Genomic DNA, 14,800 nt, shown 5'->3' on the forward strand with positions numbered 1-14,800 from the left:
ATGAATGAAAGCAGAGACTGCCAATAAGATCTTCTCTCGTCCAACATCAGTGTCTGACCTCACAAATGTTCTCCTGAAAGCAGAGTCCTAAATTCCCATGAAGACGCTCCTAAACCTTGTAGAAAGCATTTGCAGAAGAGTTGGAGCTATTGCTGCTGTGAATACACCATGTTAGACACTGTGGTTTGAGATGAGAGGTCACTCAAGCTCATTCGTGTAAAAGAAAGTGACCCAATTTGGTGCATTTTTGTTTTATATTTGTAAATGTTCAGCTGATTTTAAGACGTTGAATGAGCTATTAGCACCATTTGAAGAGTTAGCATCATAAACCATGACAGCAGTTTTTCTGTATAAGATTATAAATGTTAATTTTTTCATGTTTTCCAACTGTATAAGTCAATTTTGTGCCTGTTCCTTCAAATAAAACTTATTACCCAGCATTACTTACTCTTCATATCCAGTTAGCACAATCCAGAAAAAGACAGAAACAGATTTAAATCCGATCTGTAATCTTTAAAACTGTCTTTTGACCCAGATAACAATTAAACATTTTTGCATAGCTATAGAGTTTTTGAGGCCCAAATTCCTTAAGAGGCTCGAAATCCTTTTGTTATATGAGAAAACCATGAGATTTATTTAACGTTCTTTTTCCACATGCCGTTTTCACTACAACAGTAGTTTTCTCATAAACACGTATCTCGAGCGGAGGAGAAACTGGGGGGAATCAGCCGAGGGGCTGTAGCCGTGAATGGGGGCAACAGAAATACCCAAGCAGCAATGGATTTGTGGGGCCCTAGGAGATCTGCTAGGAAAGTGGCTGTGGTGGTGGGGGGTAAACCTCGGATCTCGTTAAGTGAATGTTCTCTCTCCGTCATCTTGGCTTGAGCTGAACTCAACATGACACCGCCTGGAGTAAAATGAGATTTTAATAAGAGGAAGGTGAACATGCACAGCTGTCAAGTAAAAGGTTCTGTTGGATTTATAACACAGGATTGTGGACTGGAAAACAGCAAAATAACAGTTTTATTTAAATTGGATTATTTAAAAAAAAAACCTAATGAATTGGATTAAAATTAAATCAGCTGTTCAGTTCTAGAAGAAATACCAACAACATTGGACATCGAGCTCCAAAAGCTGCACAACAGAAGCCTTTTAAAACCAAGAGTTGCATAAACTCTGCTTGCATCTCTGCTGTTCTTAAGACAGTCCTTGCAAACATATCCAAGTTGTCCTGTTACAACCACTAATATAATTGAATTTTAAATGAGGTTTCTGTTTTCAGCACATTGCTGGATGTCCAATTAAATTCATCCTCTCTTGGCTATGTTCACTGTGTTATCTATATGTTTAGAACAAAGCCAGTCAGTAGGTAAGATTTGCATGTTAAAGCGCGTAGTTCTAAGATGCTCATATGTGAAGTTATTTTCCCACCGCTATAAAGGGTTCTGATTAACAATGTATTGTTAATATAGTGAAATAAACCGATGTAGCTGTGATATCCCTGCAAACTTCCTCCCAAAGCTGCAACCAAGCAATGATTAGAAGCAGACTGAAGACATCAATCAATGAACTAAACCAATGATTTCCTGTCCAACTAAATCTACTAATCAACTTCTTGCTTCATTTCCAATCTAACTCCTCCTCTTTGATTTGTGGAGGTTGTTTTCGCTCCGAGCGTCTAAAGAGGAAAACTGTCGGCTCTGTTTAGATCGAATCAGGACCCAGTAACCAATTTCATGCCGATCAGTTTCCGTGCCAAGGGGCGAGGAGGAGGTACATTGTTCGCATCTTCCCGGCACAGTCTGTCTTTGGGGTAGGATTACATAAACCAACATAAATCAGGGGAAAATCTGCGTAATTTTGGTTTGGATCTGGATCCTTAATCCTAAAATTGCAAAATAAGTCACATGGTTTATGGGAGCCGCAGCTCTTGGTCTGCACCTATGCTCGTTTCCTTTCTGATCCTAAAGCAGACAGAGTTGCTATAGAGGCTGATTAATACTTTTAGATGGCTGTGGCAGTCGAGACCTGCAGAGTTTGTGTTGTAACCAAGCAGGCAGACACGCTGGCGGGTCTTCAGGCTTCCTCGGTGAGAGTCAGGTGATCGGATCTGATCCCAGCCTGTCATTAGACACAGGAAATATACGATTAGGACTACGAGCACGGAGCCACGCTCCTCGTATCTGACTGTAATGTTGTTTTCCTCAGGTGACAAATAGATGTGTTAGACTGTCGCACGCACAGACTCAATCCGGATGCCCGCATTTCAAACCGATCTGTGCTTTATTTGCTTTAATGCTTTAACAAGCTGAGGTTGAAGTGCTCCGCCGCAAAAACCAGGTGCAGCTTGTTCCCTCTGTTTATGTGAGCTCCTGTGCGCTTTAGGTTTCCCACAAATATCACTTTCATGTTTCTTTTCATCCCTTTCTGTCTGCCTCGTGTCACTTCTCACTTGTTTTACAGACTTTCTGCATTATTTCACCATTCAGGACCCGTTGCAGTTATTGGATTTTATCCCGCACCTCGGGCCTTAACGAGCTAAGTCGTTAAATGCAATCAGCAAATCTTCCACTTCTGTAAAGGTTAATGGAGTTCACTTTTGCAATGAACCTGCTTGTTTCTGTTGTAAAGAAATCAAACAGGACGGTAAATCAAAAGTGAGAAAAAAGTATTAAGGAACTGACAGAAAGGTTTTAAATGTCCAGGGACAAACGCCTCTGGAGCGTAGGACATATTGAAGAAATATGTTTTTGTTTTACTTTAGATAAAGAAAATATTCCTACATCTTTCACAGCCGTAATCATCACCCTTACCTTTTAATCACAAGAAAGGGAAACAAGTGGAAGCAGAGTTTAATGATTTGATTTGGTCTACACTGAGGTAAAAATAGCCCAGAGAGAGAGAGATAAATCTGGTTAGTTTGTCAGCCGGGGTGGAGCTCCTGATCTGGTTGCCCAGGCTTGTTGTTGCTTATAAAATATATAACTATATTGATCTTAAAGCCTGGAAATTCTTTGTTTTTGGGGGGGGGGGGGGGGGTTCAGTAAAAACTAAATTAAGTGTAGATTGGTCCTTTTTACATAGCAGATAAAATACACAAGTGCATTTATTACGATTGCAAATTAGCTAAATTAGGATAAGTAACTCAGTAAGTGTTGAATATACATCAACAGGCAACAAGTTGTATTCAAACGTCACATTTGCTGTGGAGTTTTGAGGTGATTTCGTATCACTAGCCTTTAAAGGCTTGTATGCAACATTGGGTCTGAATGGGATATTTTGCTTCCTGTGAAAAGTTAGGATAGTTTGTTTGGTCTCATGATGCGTAGCAGCCACCTTTCTAAAGCATCACGGTGAATTAATTTGAGTACCACCATCCAGGTGTGGGTATGAAGTTGTAACTTTGTCATCTTCTAGTACGTTTTGCAGGACATGCTGCTTCTACCAGACTCCTTCATGCTGCATCCAGTTATCCTGTCACTGTAAGAATGAACCACAAGTTTGTCCAATTACCTTATGCTTTGTGCATGCTCAAAATCAGAAAGCTCTCAGCTATCTGCGTTCTTAATGCACCTCAGAAAACCTCTGCAAGACCCTCTAGAGACCAGGAGTGTGGGCCTTGGCTGAATTTAACGTTCGTAGTTTGGACGGTCTCAGCATTGCAGGAAAACGTCAGCTTGGCCAAGCTATCTCTTAGCTGAAACTAGGTAAATTCCTAAGTAATTAGATTAGCTTTATTTAGACTTGTCACCCTGAAATGGGTTAAGTCAGGTTGCGTTTGGGGAAAGTTTAAATAAAGAGTTGCAACAATTTCTGTTCTTGCGTCTCACCTTTGACAGTTTATTCAATCTCCTTTAATACCTTCATTGCTGTCATTTTTTTTTTTTTGGGTAGCATTTCTCTTTGTGTAGCTTGGGTCCCTCAGTTTGTTTGGATGTTAGGCAATGACAGCAAAACAAGAGAAAGAAAATGTCTGCAGGTAACACTGAAAATCCTCGTCTAAGGCAGGAAATTTGGATTAATCCTTGTTGGCCTAAGATGAAAATGCCGTCCAAGCAGTGCCAGAGGATTTTTAACTATGATTTAAATCTGCATCCTGATCCAGAATTTTTGTATTAAGCCAGAAATATTTCTTAATTTTAATCCTATGATTTTATTGCATTTTCTCAGACTCCCTTGAGCATTTAAGCGTTGTTAGACCTTTTTTTTCTTATCTCCTGTGAACAAAAATGACATTTCCTACAACTTCCTTCCTCTTATGCTCCTTCACGTTGTTGAGCGACGTGCCGTTTATCCTCTCGAGGAGTCCTGACATCCCCTTCGGGGTCGAGGCTGAAAGCTGGGTGGTTCCGCTGCAGAGTACCAACACCGGGCCTCCGGTACAAGATTAGCCAGAGAGGAATGTTAAAAACTGAAGTTACATTAGCGACGATCTATGTGCACGCAAACCGCGATTAGTGCTGTTGCCTGTTGACCTATTGCTGCGAGGACCAGCGGTCAGCGGTTTTGTCTGCAGGGCTCTGCAGTAATCCTAAAGGAATGATCAGGCAGCCTTAACCTGTGTGTGGCACTGAGGGGACGCGATCAGACTCGCGCGGTGAAGAACCGAGCAGAATGACAGCAGCGTCCCTGCCTTTCTTCACACTGCAAAAAAGGAACTAAAAGTAAGTAAAATGTTCTTAAAATTTGTATGTTTTTCCCTGATTTGAGCATGTAAATAAGACTATTTGCCAGTGGGATGAGTATATTTTACCCCTAAAATAAGATAATTAGATACCCTGCACTTGAAATAAGATGATGGAGATGAACTGTTCTTATTTTAAGTGCATAAATCTTATTCCATTGGCAAATAGTCTTATATACCTGCTCAAACCAAGGAAAAATATACTAATTTCAAGAATTTTTTACTTACTTTTAGTTCCCTTTTTGCAGTGCATAATCCTTCACACAGCTCTCTGTTTTTTTTTTGTTTTTTTTTACGTGGTGTTTGTATTTCACATCAGAGTGCTGTGTGCCATCTGGAACATTTGTGTTTACATGTGCGCTGCCTGTGGGAAAGTATTTGCACCCCTCTGCTTCACAGGTTGGTGTATAATGCCGACTCCCTGTCAGTAAAACACATCTTTAACGTTCACAGCTCCCGTTCAAAAGGCGTCTCTCACCAGCTGCTTTCACCATGCTTTCCTGCTCTCTGATGCCCTTCGCGTTCACTCTTTCACCCACAGAAACACTTTTTACTAGGGCTGCACAATTAATTGCATTTGCAATATAATCGCAATTTAAAAAAAAAGCGCATTTTCCAAATCGCAGAGGTCTGCAATTTTTTGGCTATGTAACAATTAGTGAATCAGACGTGTCCTTTAGGTGTCAGTAACATGTTCTCTAACCCCAGTCGGTCGAGGCAGATGACCGTTCATACTGAGCCTGGTTCTGCTGGAGGTTTTCCTTCCTGTTAATGGGTGTTTTTTCTTTCCACTGTCCCTTCATGCTTGCTCAGTATGAGGGATTGTTGCAAAGCCATGGACAATGCAGACGACTCTCCTTGTGGCTCTACGGTTCTCCAGGAGTGAATGCTGCTTGTCGGGATTTTGAAGCAATCAACTGGTTCCCTTATACAGGAAATTTTTGACCAATCTGTATAATATGATTGATTTGACTTTGTAAAGTGCCTCGAGATGACATGTTTCATGAATTGGTACTATATAAATAAAATTGAATTGAATTAAAGTGGGTTTGCCTCCACAAGGAAGGGAAGACAGTTGCAGCAGTGAGATAATCTAATTTTATTACTTGTTTTAGAGTTTATATAATCATACTGTTTTACCAGAAACTTTCAGGAATCTCACCATAGCATTAAGTACTAGTCAATCAGTTTAAGAAATAGACTTGCTTGTTGGTTGCACTTTTTGTTCAACAAGGATTGATGTCCAAACCAATTAAAAGCTGTTCTCTTGAATAATATTCTGATTAATAAAAACATTAAAAGTTCTTGTTTTAAATAGTCCTTGTTTGCAAACATCTTTATCTAGAGGCCATTTTTGTTGCTTGTGGTTAATGCAGAGAAAAGTCCAAATCAAATCGCAATTTTGGTTGAAATATATCGTAGTCAGAACGCAATCATTTCTGCTCCGAGTCGAGACGCAGTGGCTCTTTTAGCACCTGATCTGCACAGCGATGAAACAGATTGATTTGTTGTTTGTATATGTTTAGAAAGACATGATAAATTAAACAGAAAAAAATAATTGCATTAAATCGCAATCGCAACATTGAGATGAAAAAAAAAAGTTTGATTATTTTCCAAAATTGTTCAGCCCTAGTTTAAAGCTCATCTCTTGTTACTTTTCTTCTGTTTAGCTCTCAGCATATGAAATTCAGCTTCTGTCTGATAGAATAAAGGCTCCTCCTTGCTTTCTAATTTAACCAGAAATCATTCGTCCAACTGCCCTCTGACTTGTCCTCGTAGTATTTGTCAAACTGAATATGGGAAACAATCATTTTCTGGAGAGTAAAAACGTCTTGCTTCCCATCATTTTATTCGTTCCTGTTCTGCTAAGGCTCGGTTTTTGATCTTTAAGTTGATTTGACATTAAACTTAAGGGGTTCTCATACAATTTTCCCCAACCCTACCCAATCTGTCTAACTAAAGTCGGCCGGAGTCCAGTTACAGTTAAACGTTGTGTCTGAACTGTAATTATCTGAGATTTATCTTGACATAAAACCCAACTGGGACAGATGTGGAGGAGGTGCAGACTCCCCTTTCCAAATGTTCTACACGACTGGGGAAAAAATAAAAATAGGTCTTCCTAACTTTTTTCTTTCCTTGAACACTGAACTAATGCATGGCGCTCTTGTTGCACTTGCTGGCGCCACTAAAGAGGACGACCAACCCAATCCCTTGCTGTATACTGGCCTTTGTTCCTGACTTGGCAAGGCTGCCATTCTTGCCTGGGTCCCCTATATAAAACCACAACACAATTTTGAAAAATAGCCAAAATGTGGTCTGGGCTGTGTGTTGGAGTGGTCTTCTTGGACAAATAAAAAAATCAAGTGTTTTCGCCCACGATGCAGGAAGGATGACGAGAGATCCCCGATACTTTTGAGCTTGCCCATAACTTCTGTGGTGACAGTGCGATCGTTCATCATAGATTGGTTGTCAAACAATTTGAAACATATGGATCCCCTAAAAGGACATTGAAGGAATAAACTAAAATAAAATTTAATGTGTGTACCAAATCATTATGTTTCATCTGCTATGTTTACATGCACAAAATTCCTTGATCAGATTTAAATGTGTTCGAATTGAAAAAGAAAAAAAAAGATAATCTGAATACATTGTTTATATGGTCACAAAATCAATTAATCAGATAACAACATGTTAACATTTCTATTCTGATTACTTATGTCCATGTAAACATAGCTAATGATATCACAGATGGCAGCTGAAGAACAATAGTTAAACGTTTTGAAAACACAATATAGTACCTAATGCTGTTGCCCAAAAACCGAAGGAAGACCAGGTTATTTAATTCATTTACACGTTTTGGTAATCCTCTGACAAATTATCTTATTTCAATACACAAATTAACAATATGGTGCACACGAGAACATTTTGAAACAAATCTTTTCCTTCGATTTCACTTTAGGCGCTCCGTCAAACAGAACTAACGGTGCTCCAAGTAATTTCTTGTAACAATCTTGGCAGTGAGGCCGCTAAAAGCAACACATCCAAGCTGAGCGGTTAATATTAGCAGTCCAATATACACACAGGGCCACGATCAAGCTCTTTGCACATAGAGCGCTAAATGTGCTGAGCTCCCCATGGAATGGGGCTCCAAGTTAGAGAAAAGTGAAAAGACCTTAAAACCTTGAAATTGTGCAGATGGAGGAGAAAAAAAGGGGGAGGCACAGGCACCAGTAGTTTATAGTAAAACAATAATAACAGTGGTCACAGGCTTAAGAGCCTTAGTGAGATTAGGTCAGGTCAGTGAAAACATCGATTTTGAACGGTGTGACCTTCCTGGTCCTTATCAGGAGAAATGAGACCATTGTGCATCATGGATGTCGGACCTGATGAATAAACTTTTAAAAAAACATTGAATAACTTCAGTAATAAATTCCTGATATGAAATTTTTCCTGGGTTCGAGTACAACCCTGGGTCTTTCTGCATGGAGTTTGCATGTTCTCCCTGTGCATGCGTGGGTTCTCTCCGGGTACTCCGGCTTCCTCCCACAGACCAAAAACATGACTGTTAGGTTAATTGGCTTCTTCAAATTGTCCTTAGGTGTGAGTGTGCGTGAATGGTTGTTTGTCCTGTTTGTCTCTGTGTTGCCCTGCGAGAGACTGGCGACCTGTCCAGGGTGTACCCCGCCTCTCGCCCAGTGAATGCTGGATATAGGCACCAGCAACCCCCGCGACCCCATGAGGGATAAAGCGGTTTGGAAAATGGATGGATGGATGAGATTTCTGCTCCAAACTTATGATTTATTTTAAAAGTAAGTTTGAGTAAGATAACAAAAAAAAAAGCATTGCTGGAGAAATTCTTTTGAGTAGTTTGTTACGTTCTTCCTCCTTTGACAAGCTTAAATAACTCTTTCATAGGATCCTGTTCAGTCTGGCAGAAAAATCCGTATCACTTTCTTTAACACTGGGAACTGAAGCATTTACTTTGTGGAAGGGGTTGCGCTGTTTGAGGGGCCCTGCTATTTGCCTCAGTATGTGCCTTTACCCTGCACCCCACTCCCCTCTCTGTCTGTTCATGCTCTCCTTAACATAAATAAAGACCCCCTCACCCCTTTTACTCTCGGCATACATGTCCTTGCAATAACACAGATTCTCCTGCAGCGCCATGAAACTGAAGTGAACGCGTCTTCTGGTGTCTGTTTTTACTCTCACTTCACCGTCCGTCCTTCTTCCCTCCACTTCGTCCATTAGCCTGCTGATGTTTCTGCACACCCTAAACTTTCAGGAGTGGGGTGTATGTGTGTCTATTCAAACTATAACGCTTCTGTCATCAGCCGCATGACCGCACACACTTGAGCCTTCTTGCATTCTTCTTTCTTTTCTCTTACGTTCGTTCTGTGCCTATAGTGGCGGGGGTCTTTTTCTCGTTTTCAACACGCCGTAGCATCGCACAGCTGCACACGGCACCCCTGCATGCCTGATTTCGCTCGTCCATTGTGTATGCTTATACAAGAACGCGCACTGGCCATGATATATAGACGCTACCCAGCATTAAATGTGGCTCTGCATGTTTATGTCCTGCAGAAATCTTTACAAGCATCACTAACCACATTTCCCCCCCCCCCATCCACCACGGCAGATTTACACGGTTCTTTGATACGTCGGGGTCACATACGGGCTCTGACCCTCAAGGAACCTGGGTGCACTTCTGGTTTTGCTCAGATTTAACATGCCTCCTAAATGAAGATCTGTTAATTCCTGCAGAATAAAGCTGCGGCATACCTTTCGACATAAAGTTTTAGGAGGTGGTTTCACACGTTGGCAGGACAGATGAGCCTCTGAGACACAACTGCGGCACATGTTCCTCCTGGCAAACAGTCGGGGGGGGGAGTGATGAATCCAGCGAGCCGAGTGTCAGCAAGTGCACATTCTGCTGCTTTACCCATGAGAGTCTTTTTTGGCTAGACTTTGTCGCTGCGGCTGGTTCGCATGGGAACTGCGGACCTGCGCACGACTTGTGTCTTTGAATGATCACGTATGAGTAGACTCAATAATTCCCTCGCTCTTGTCTCTGCAGAATGGAAAGCGTAGAAATTTCCAGCTGCTTGCGACAGCTGTGTGAGTTAAGAGGTGGGGGGTGAAGAAAAAAAAAAAAAGGAACATATCAAAGACGGAGAGGGGATAAAGACGAGGAGATTTCAGAGTTGACAGAGATTAGAGGTGTAAAGAAATCTGAGACGTCTGTGTGCGGCATGCCAGGGTGTGTGTGTGTGTCTGTGATAAAGCCAGCTGCGGATGGCGGGGCTACGAATCTACAGGCAAGGGTGATTCTGTCTTCCCACGGTACTACCTGGATGCGTCACTGGTGAGATGTTCAGAACGTTTGCTTAAATAAAAGTATCAGTCAAAACGTGTAAATAGGGCAGAATTTATCAGCCAAGTTCGACGGTCCCGCCACCAAAATTAGGTCTGAAATGGGACAGTCAAGAAACCAAAGTCAATAAAGTGACGGGAAAAGTGGTATCAGGATTTACATTGACAATGTTGAACATCAGCCAGAACTATAGATTATCCTTGGAAGATTATTTTTCCTAAAACCGAGCACTCACCGTCATGAATGACTGAGCCTGAGAGTGTCTCTGAATCCAATCTGTAGGTTTTGCTTTGGCACAGACCAGTCACAATTCACGTGCCGAGCTTGGTTCTTACAACCGTTTACACATCACGCTAGCACGGTTCCTCTCCTAGTGACGATCTACGGTACTACTGCTCTCTAGGATTGAAGGAGGGACTCAAGCAAATAAAAATGGCGGCGCCCGTAACATTCAGGAAGTTATGCTTGGTTATAATTGTGATATTTCGTTGTGTATTCGTTGTGTCATTTGGTAAATTTACTTTACGGAGTCGGCTTTTGGTAAGGGGATACGACAAACCAAGGTCTAATCAGGATTTACAGACGCAGGAAACAACGACAACAGACGTTAAGGTTCATCACACTGCTAAGCAGAATCATCACTGGAAACCGTGTAGCACGGTAGGGAAGCTAGTATTTTTATGAATGTCTGAAACCGCAACATTAGTCAGCTGACTGTAAGGAGATGACACGGTCTGCTCGTGCGCTCTTTGTTATCTGAGAACCGAGCCACTGAAAAACCAGGCCGAGCCCACACATGGAACTGGTCTAGATTTAGCGCGGTTTGGTTGTGTCTGGCACGGTTCAGTTCAGTTTGTGACCCATTTACACTCAATGGTTATCTCAGTTACCGAGCTCAGACAGTTCTCGCCACGGTTAAAAAAGGGTAGTGTAAACGGGGATATAGTGAGAACATTTTTAACAAGAATCGTGATCATCACTTTGAGATCCTTTGGAGATGTCTCTTCATCGCTCCTCCTTTGCATTGCCATGGCAGGATAATACCAAGAATCCCAGAAAAACACAAGGCGGCCGTGTCATGGTTGGGCACTGGTTTGATTCACTCGGGTATATAAGACCTAATTCTATTTGATAAAAACAAACATTTACACCTCAGTTTATAGCCATAAACTCCTAGACTCCTAAAATTATTAAGATACTTGGTTTCGGGTGGAGTCTTTATTTTTAAGCTTATTTATATAGCTGACCATATTTTATAGCTATATATGATGTAAGTGGACATGTTATTGGATTGATTGAGCACGGCCCATATTACAGGTTTAGTCGTCTGAGCCTCAAGTTAGATTTTTATGTGATTTTTAGGACATAATAAAGGCTGCATTTAATGATCTCAGCTCACAAAGCTGCAGATATCTTGAAAAGATCTCCAAATACTTTAAATCCTTAGATATTCGGATTTATTGGATATATTATTTATTCTTCTCTTAAGCTCCTAATATTTTTTTACACTTTGAGAAATATTGTTGTAAATGCAACCATCTATAGTACTATGAAACATTTTAATCAGAAAACTTTACACATACTATAATTACAAGATACCCATTAATTTCTTATTAATTTCTATTAATTTCTTTCTAAGGACTTTCACTTCTTTTTTCACTCATTTGTTTCATGTCTCGTCATATCGGACCGTGACACCATGGAGCAGCGTGTGCTTAAACTGATGAGAACAAAACAACTGTCTGGCCTTAGAAACAATTTATAGCAAATGAACATCTAAAACGGCATATAGTAGATACAACACCTGACACAGGACCTGAAGACATGCATCATGTTCAGCTGATACACTGTATGCTAAGTTTTTAGATGATGGCTGATAGGGTTAAAAGAGGGAAATGTTGGGCAACAGCAATGAGGAATTCAGACCAAAGCATTGCAGTTTCACTTTATATAGACCACAACTGAATGATTTTAATGTTCAAAGATACATTAAAAAGCATATAAAGTCAGTTTTAAAGAGTAAACTCAATAAATAGAACACTGACCTGTGTTCATTTTAGTTTTTAGTAACTAAATCCTTAAAGGATTCAGTTACAAAAAACAGTTGCAAAACACGGTTCTTTACACTGCAAAAACAGAACTAGAAATAAGTAAAATGTTCATAAAATGAGAGTATTTGTCCTTTATTTGAGCAGGTAAATAAGATGATTTGCCAATGAAATAAGATTTTTGGACTTAAATAGGAACAATTCATCTCAATCATCTTATTTCAAGTGCAGGATGTCTAATTATCTTATTTTAGGGATCAATATACTCATTCCATCGGCAGATAATCGTATTTACTTGCTCAAATTAAGGATAAATCCACTACCTTTAAGAACATTTTACTTATTTTTAGATCTGTTTTTGTCTTGTATGTGTTGATGAAACACAGGTATGCACTGTATGAATTGAGGAGCCTTTTAATCTCTAAGTGAGTCATAGTTCAGGGTCATAGATCACTGAAAATGTCCAGGTACTTGGCTGACGAGTGACAAAGCAAACAAAGTCCAAGTAAAACTTGACAGATCTTTAGAAATCGTAGAAGAATATAGGTCCAGACAACCTTAAAGCACTGCAACTTGGTCCCCTTGAAAGACGACTGTAAAGAACAAGGAATGGTTATTCCTACAGAGCACCGTGCAGCAGATATGAATGGTGACTGTTCTCAGCTGCCTTGTGTGGTCTGACCATGGAGCAGCTCAGCGAGCGGATGCCGTACAGCACAGCCGATTCACGTCAGCCTAAAGTTTCTGACGCTGTTTATGAGCAGGTATCCACGGCTCCACGAGGACTTCTTGAATGAGCACTAGCCGCTCACACGCACACACAGAGGCACGCCTCTGCACGTGCTCACACAGTCATTCACATTCACCGAATCTCCGGGCAGATTTATGGGGGCCGCCGGCTCCAAAAAAAAAAAAAATCTATCACTTCCATATGTTGGCCTGAATGCTGGCCAGCGCAGCGTTCAGGCTGCATGTGTGTAAAAAACCACGGCGTGTTTGTGCCCACCTCCACGGCCTCCTCTTAACTCTCCTGTTTCATTACTTTTCCCTCGTCGTCTGCTCAATCTGCTCCACCCCGACTTCTCCAGGGAGTGAAACAGCCTTTGCTTTGGTAGCCATTCACAGCGGTTCAATGTGTGGCACTAAATTATCTGACTCCCCCCCCCTCTCTCTCTGTCTTTGTGTTTTGACCCTGCAGGTGTGCGGAGGAGGTGCGTCGGACTCCAGAGCAGAGCAGTGCACGGCCTTTAACACCCGGGAGTTCATGGGTCGCCTCTACAACTGGGAGCCTTTCACTGAAGGTGAACACTGAGTTAACACACTCGCGCGGTTGTTAAAGAGTTTCCGCGCTTTAATTCAGCCGCTGGTTTATAGGGAGAATTAATTGGCACAGCGGCGGCGTGAGTAAAGTGTGGGTTCAAATTTCTCTCTAATGAGTGTGAGTTGGAAGGCCTCCTCTCATGCCCAACCCCGCTTCTCCAGCATCGCAGCACCGAGGGACATGGGAGTCGAGAGGAAAAGTGAATGACTGGAGCTCGGTCTGCTTCTGTTCTTTGCACAAAAATACTTTCCTTCCTCTCTTTTTTTTTTTTTTTTTTTTTTTTCCTTTTGTTTGTCCAACATCTCTTCCCTCTCTTGCCCGCCTCTCCTGCCAAGCGTCTCCTCCCTGCTCCGACTGAGGACACGAATTCTTGCAGCGTGAGATAAAGAACACGCGAGTAGTGAGAGGCGATGAGATGCGAGCGCGTTCTGTCACGTGACCAGCTGCAGCAAAAAAAAAAAAAAAAAGGACAATGGGGATATTGCATATGCTGCGGTTTGATTATACTTAATGTGTTTTTAAAAAAAAAAATACTTATAATGCGTCAAGTGGTACTTTTTGTGACGTTAAACCCAAAGGCGTGTGGATTCGTTTGTGATAGACCAACACGGGATACATGGTTTTCACTAAAATAAACGTGTGGCATGCATCTGTCTGCAGCGCCTTTTAATCTGATAACAGTAAATAAAAACAAGCAAACAATTGCTTTTAGAGGTTAAGTAATTATGGAATAGAGTCCACCTCTGTGTAACGTATTCTAAGTGGTCAAGGACGGGCAAGGAGAGCAGGAATCAGAGAAACAACCAGGAAGCCCACTTGTAACTTTGGAGGAGCTACAGGTTGGAAAATGTGGATAAAATCAGGATAACAAGAAACCTGTTTGCCCTAGAGTGACAAAAAGAAAGCCTCTGTGAAAATAAACCCAGAAAAAGTCCCATTTGGAGTTGGTCTCCATCAGTGTAGGAAACATGGGTTAGAAGTTGCCCTGGTTCCATTTTGCTCTGCATGCTTTATAAAAGCATCAGTAGGTTGAGATGTGGTGGTGGCAGAACCGTGCTGTGGGGATGCTTGGCTTCAGTACGGACAGGAAGGATGGTCCCACTCGATGAGAGGATGGGTGGAGCCTGTTAGAGGCTTCAAAATGTCCCAACCTAATAATAAACCCAACCTAAATCCAGGAACAAATCCGCTGCATGGCTGTAAATAATCTCTCTATTCAGTCGGACTGAGGAGAGTTGACGAACGTTTCACGTGTTTGGCTCCCATAAGACGGTGGCTGTGTCATCCTGTGGGGTTAGCTCCTTATCAGCAGCGACAGGAAAGATGGTGAGAGTCGACGGGAAGACGGACGGAGCAAAAAACACAGGACAATCGAG

General features: G+C 41.5%; 1 protein-coding gene across 1 annotated transcript in view; it reads left to right on the plus strand.

Annotated features, from left to right (window-relative positions):
• The window catches only part of adamtsl4 (ADAMTS-like 4), a 52,656-nt gene that overhangs the window by 15,737 nt on the left and 22,119 nt on the right, over nt 1-14,800 (plus strand). The window contains exon 5 of the mRNA XM_012865745.3: nt 13,302-13,404. Coding sequence (XP_012721199.2) covers nt 13,302-13,404 — 103 coding nt within the window. The remainder of the gene's footprint in view (nt 1-13,301; nt 13,405-14,800) is intronic.

The sequence above is a fragment of the Fundulus heteroclitus genome, chromosome 3 (genome assembly GCF_011125445.2).
Source record: "Fundulus heteroclitus isolate FHET01 chromosome 3, MU-UCD_Fhet_4.1, whole genome shotgun sequence".
NCBI classification, from domain to species: Eukaryota; Metazoa; Chordata; class Actinopteri; order Cyprinodontiformes; family Fundulidae; genus Fundulus; species Fundulus heteroclitus.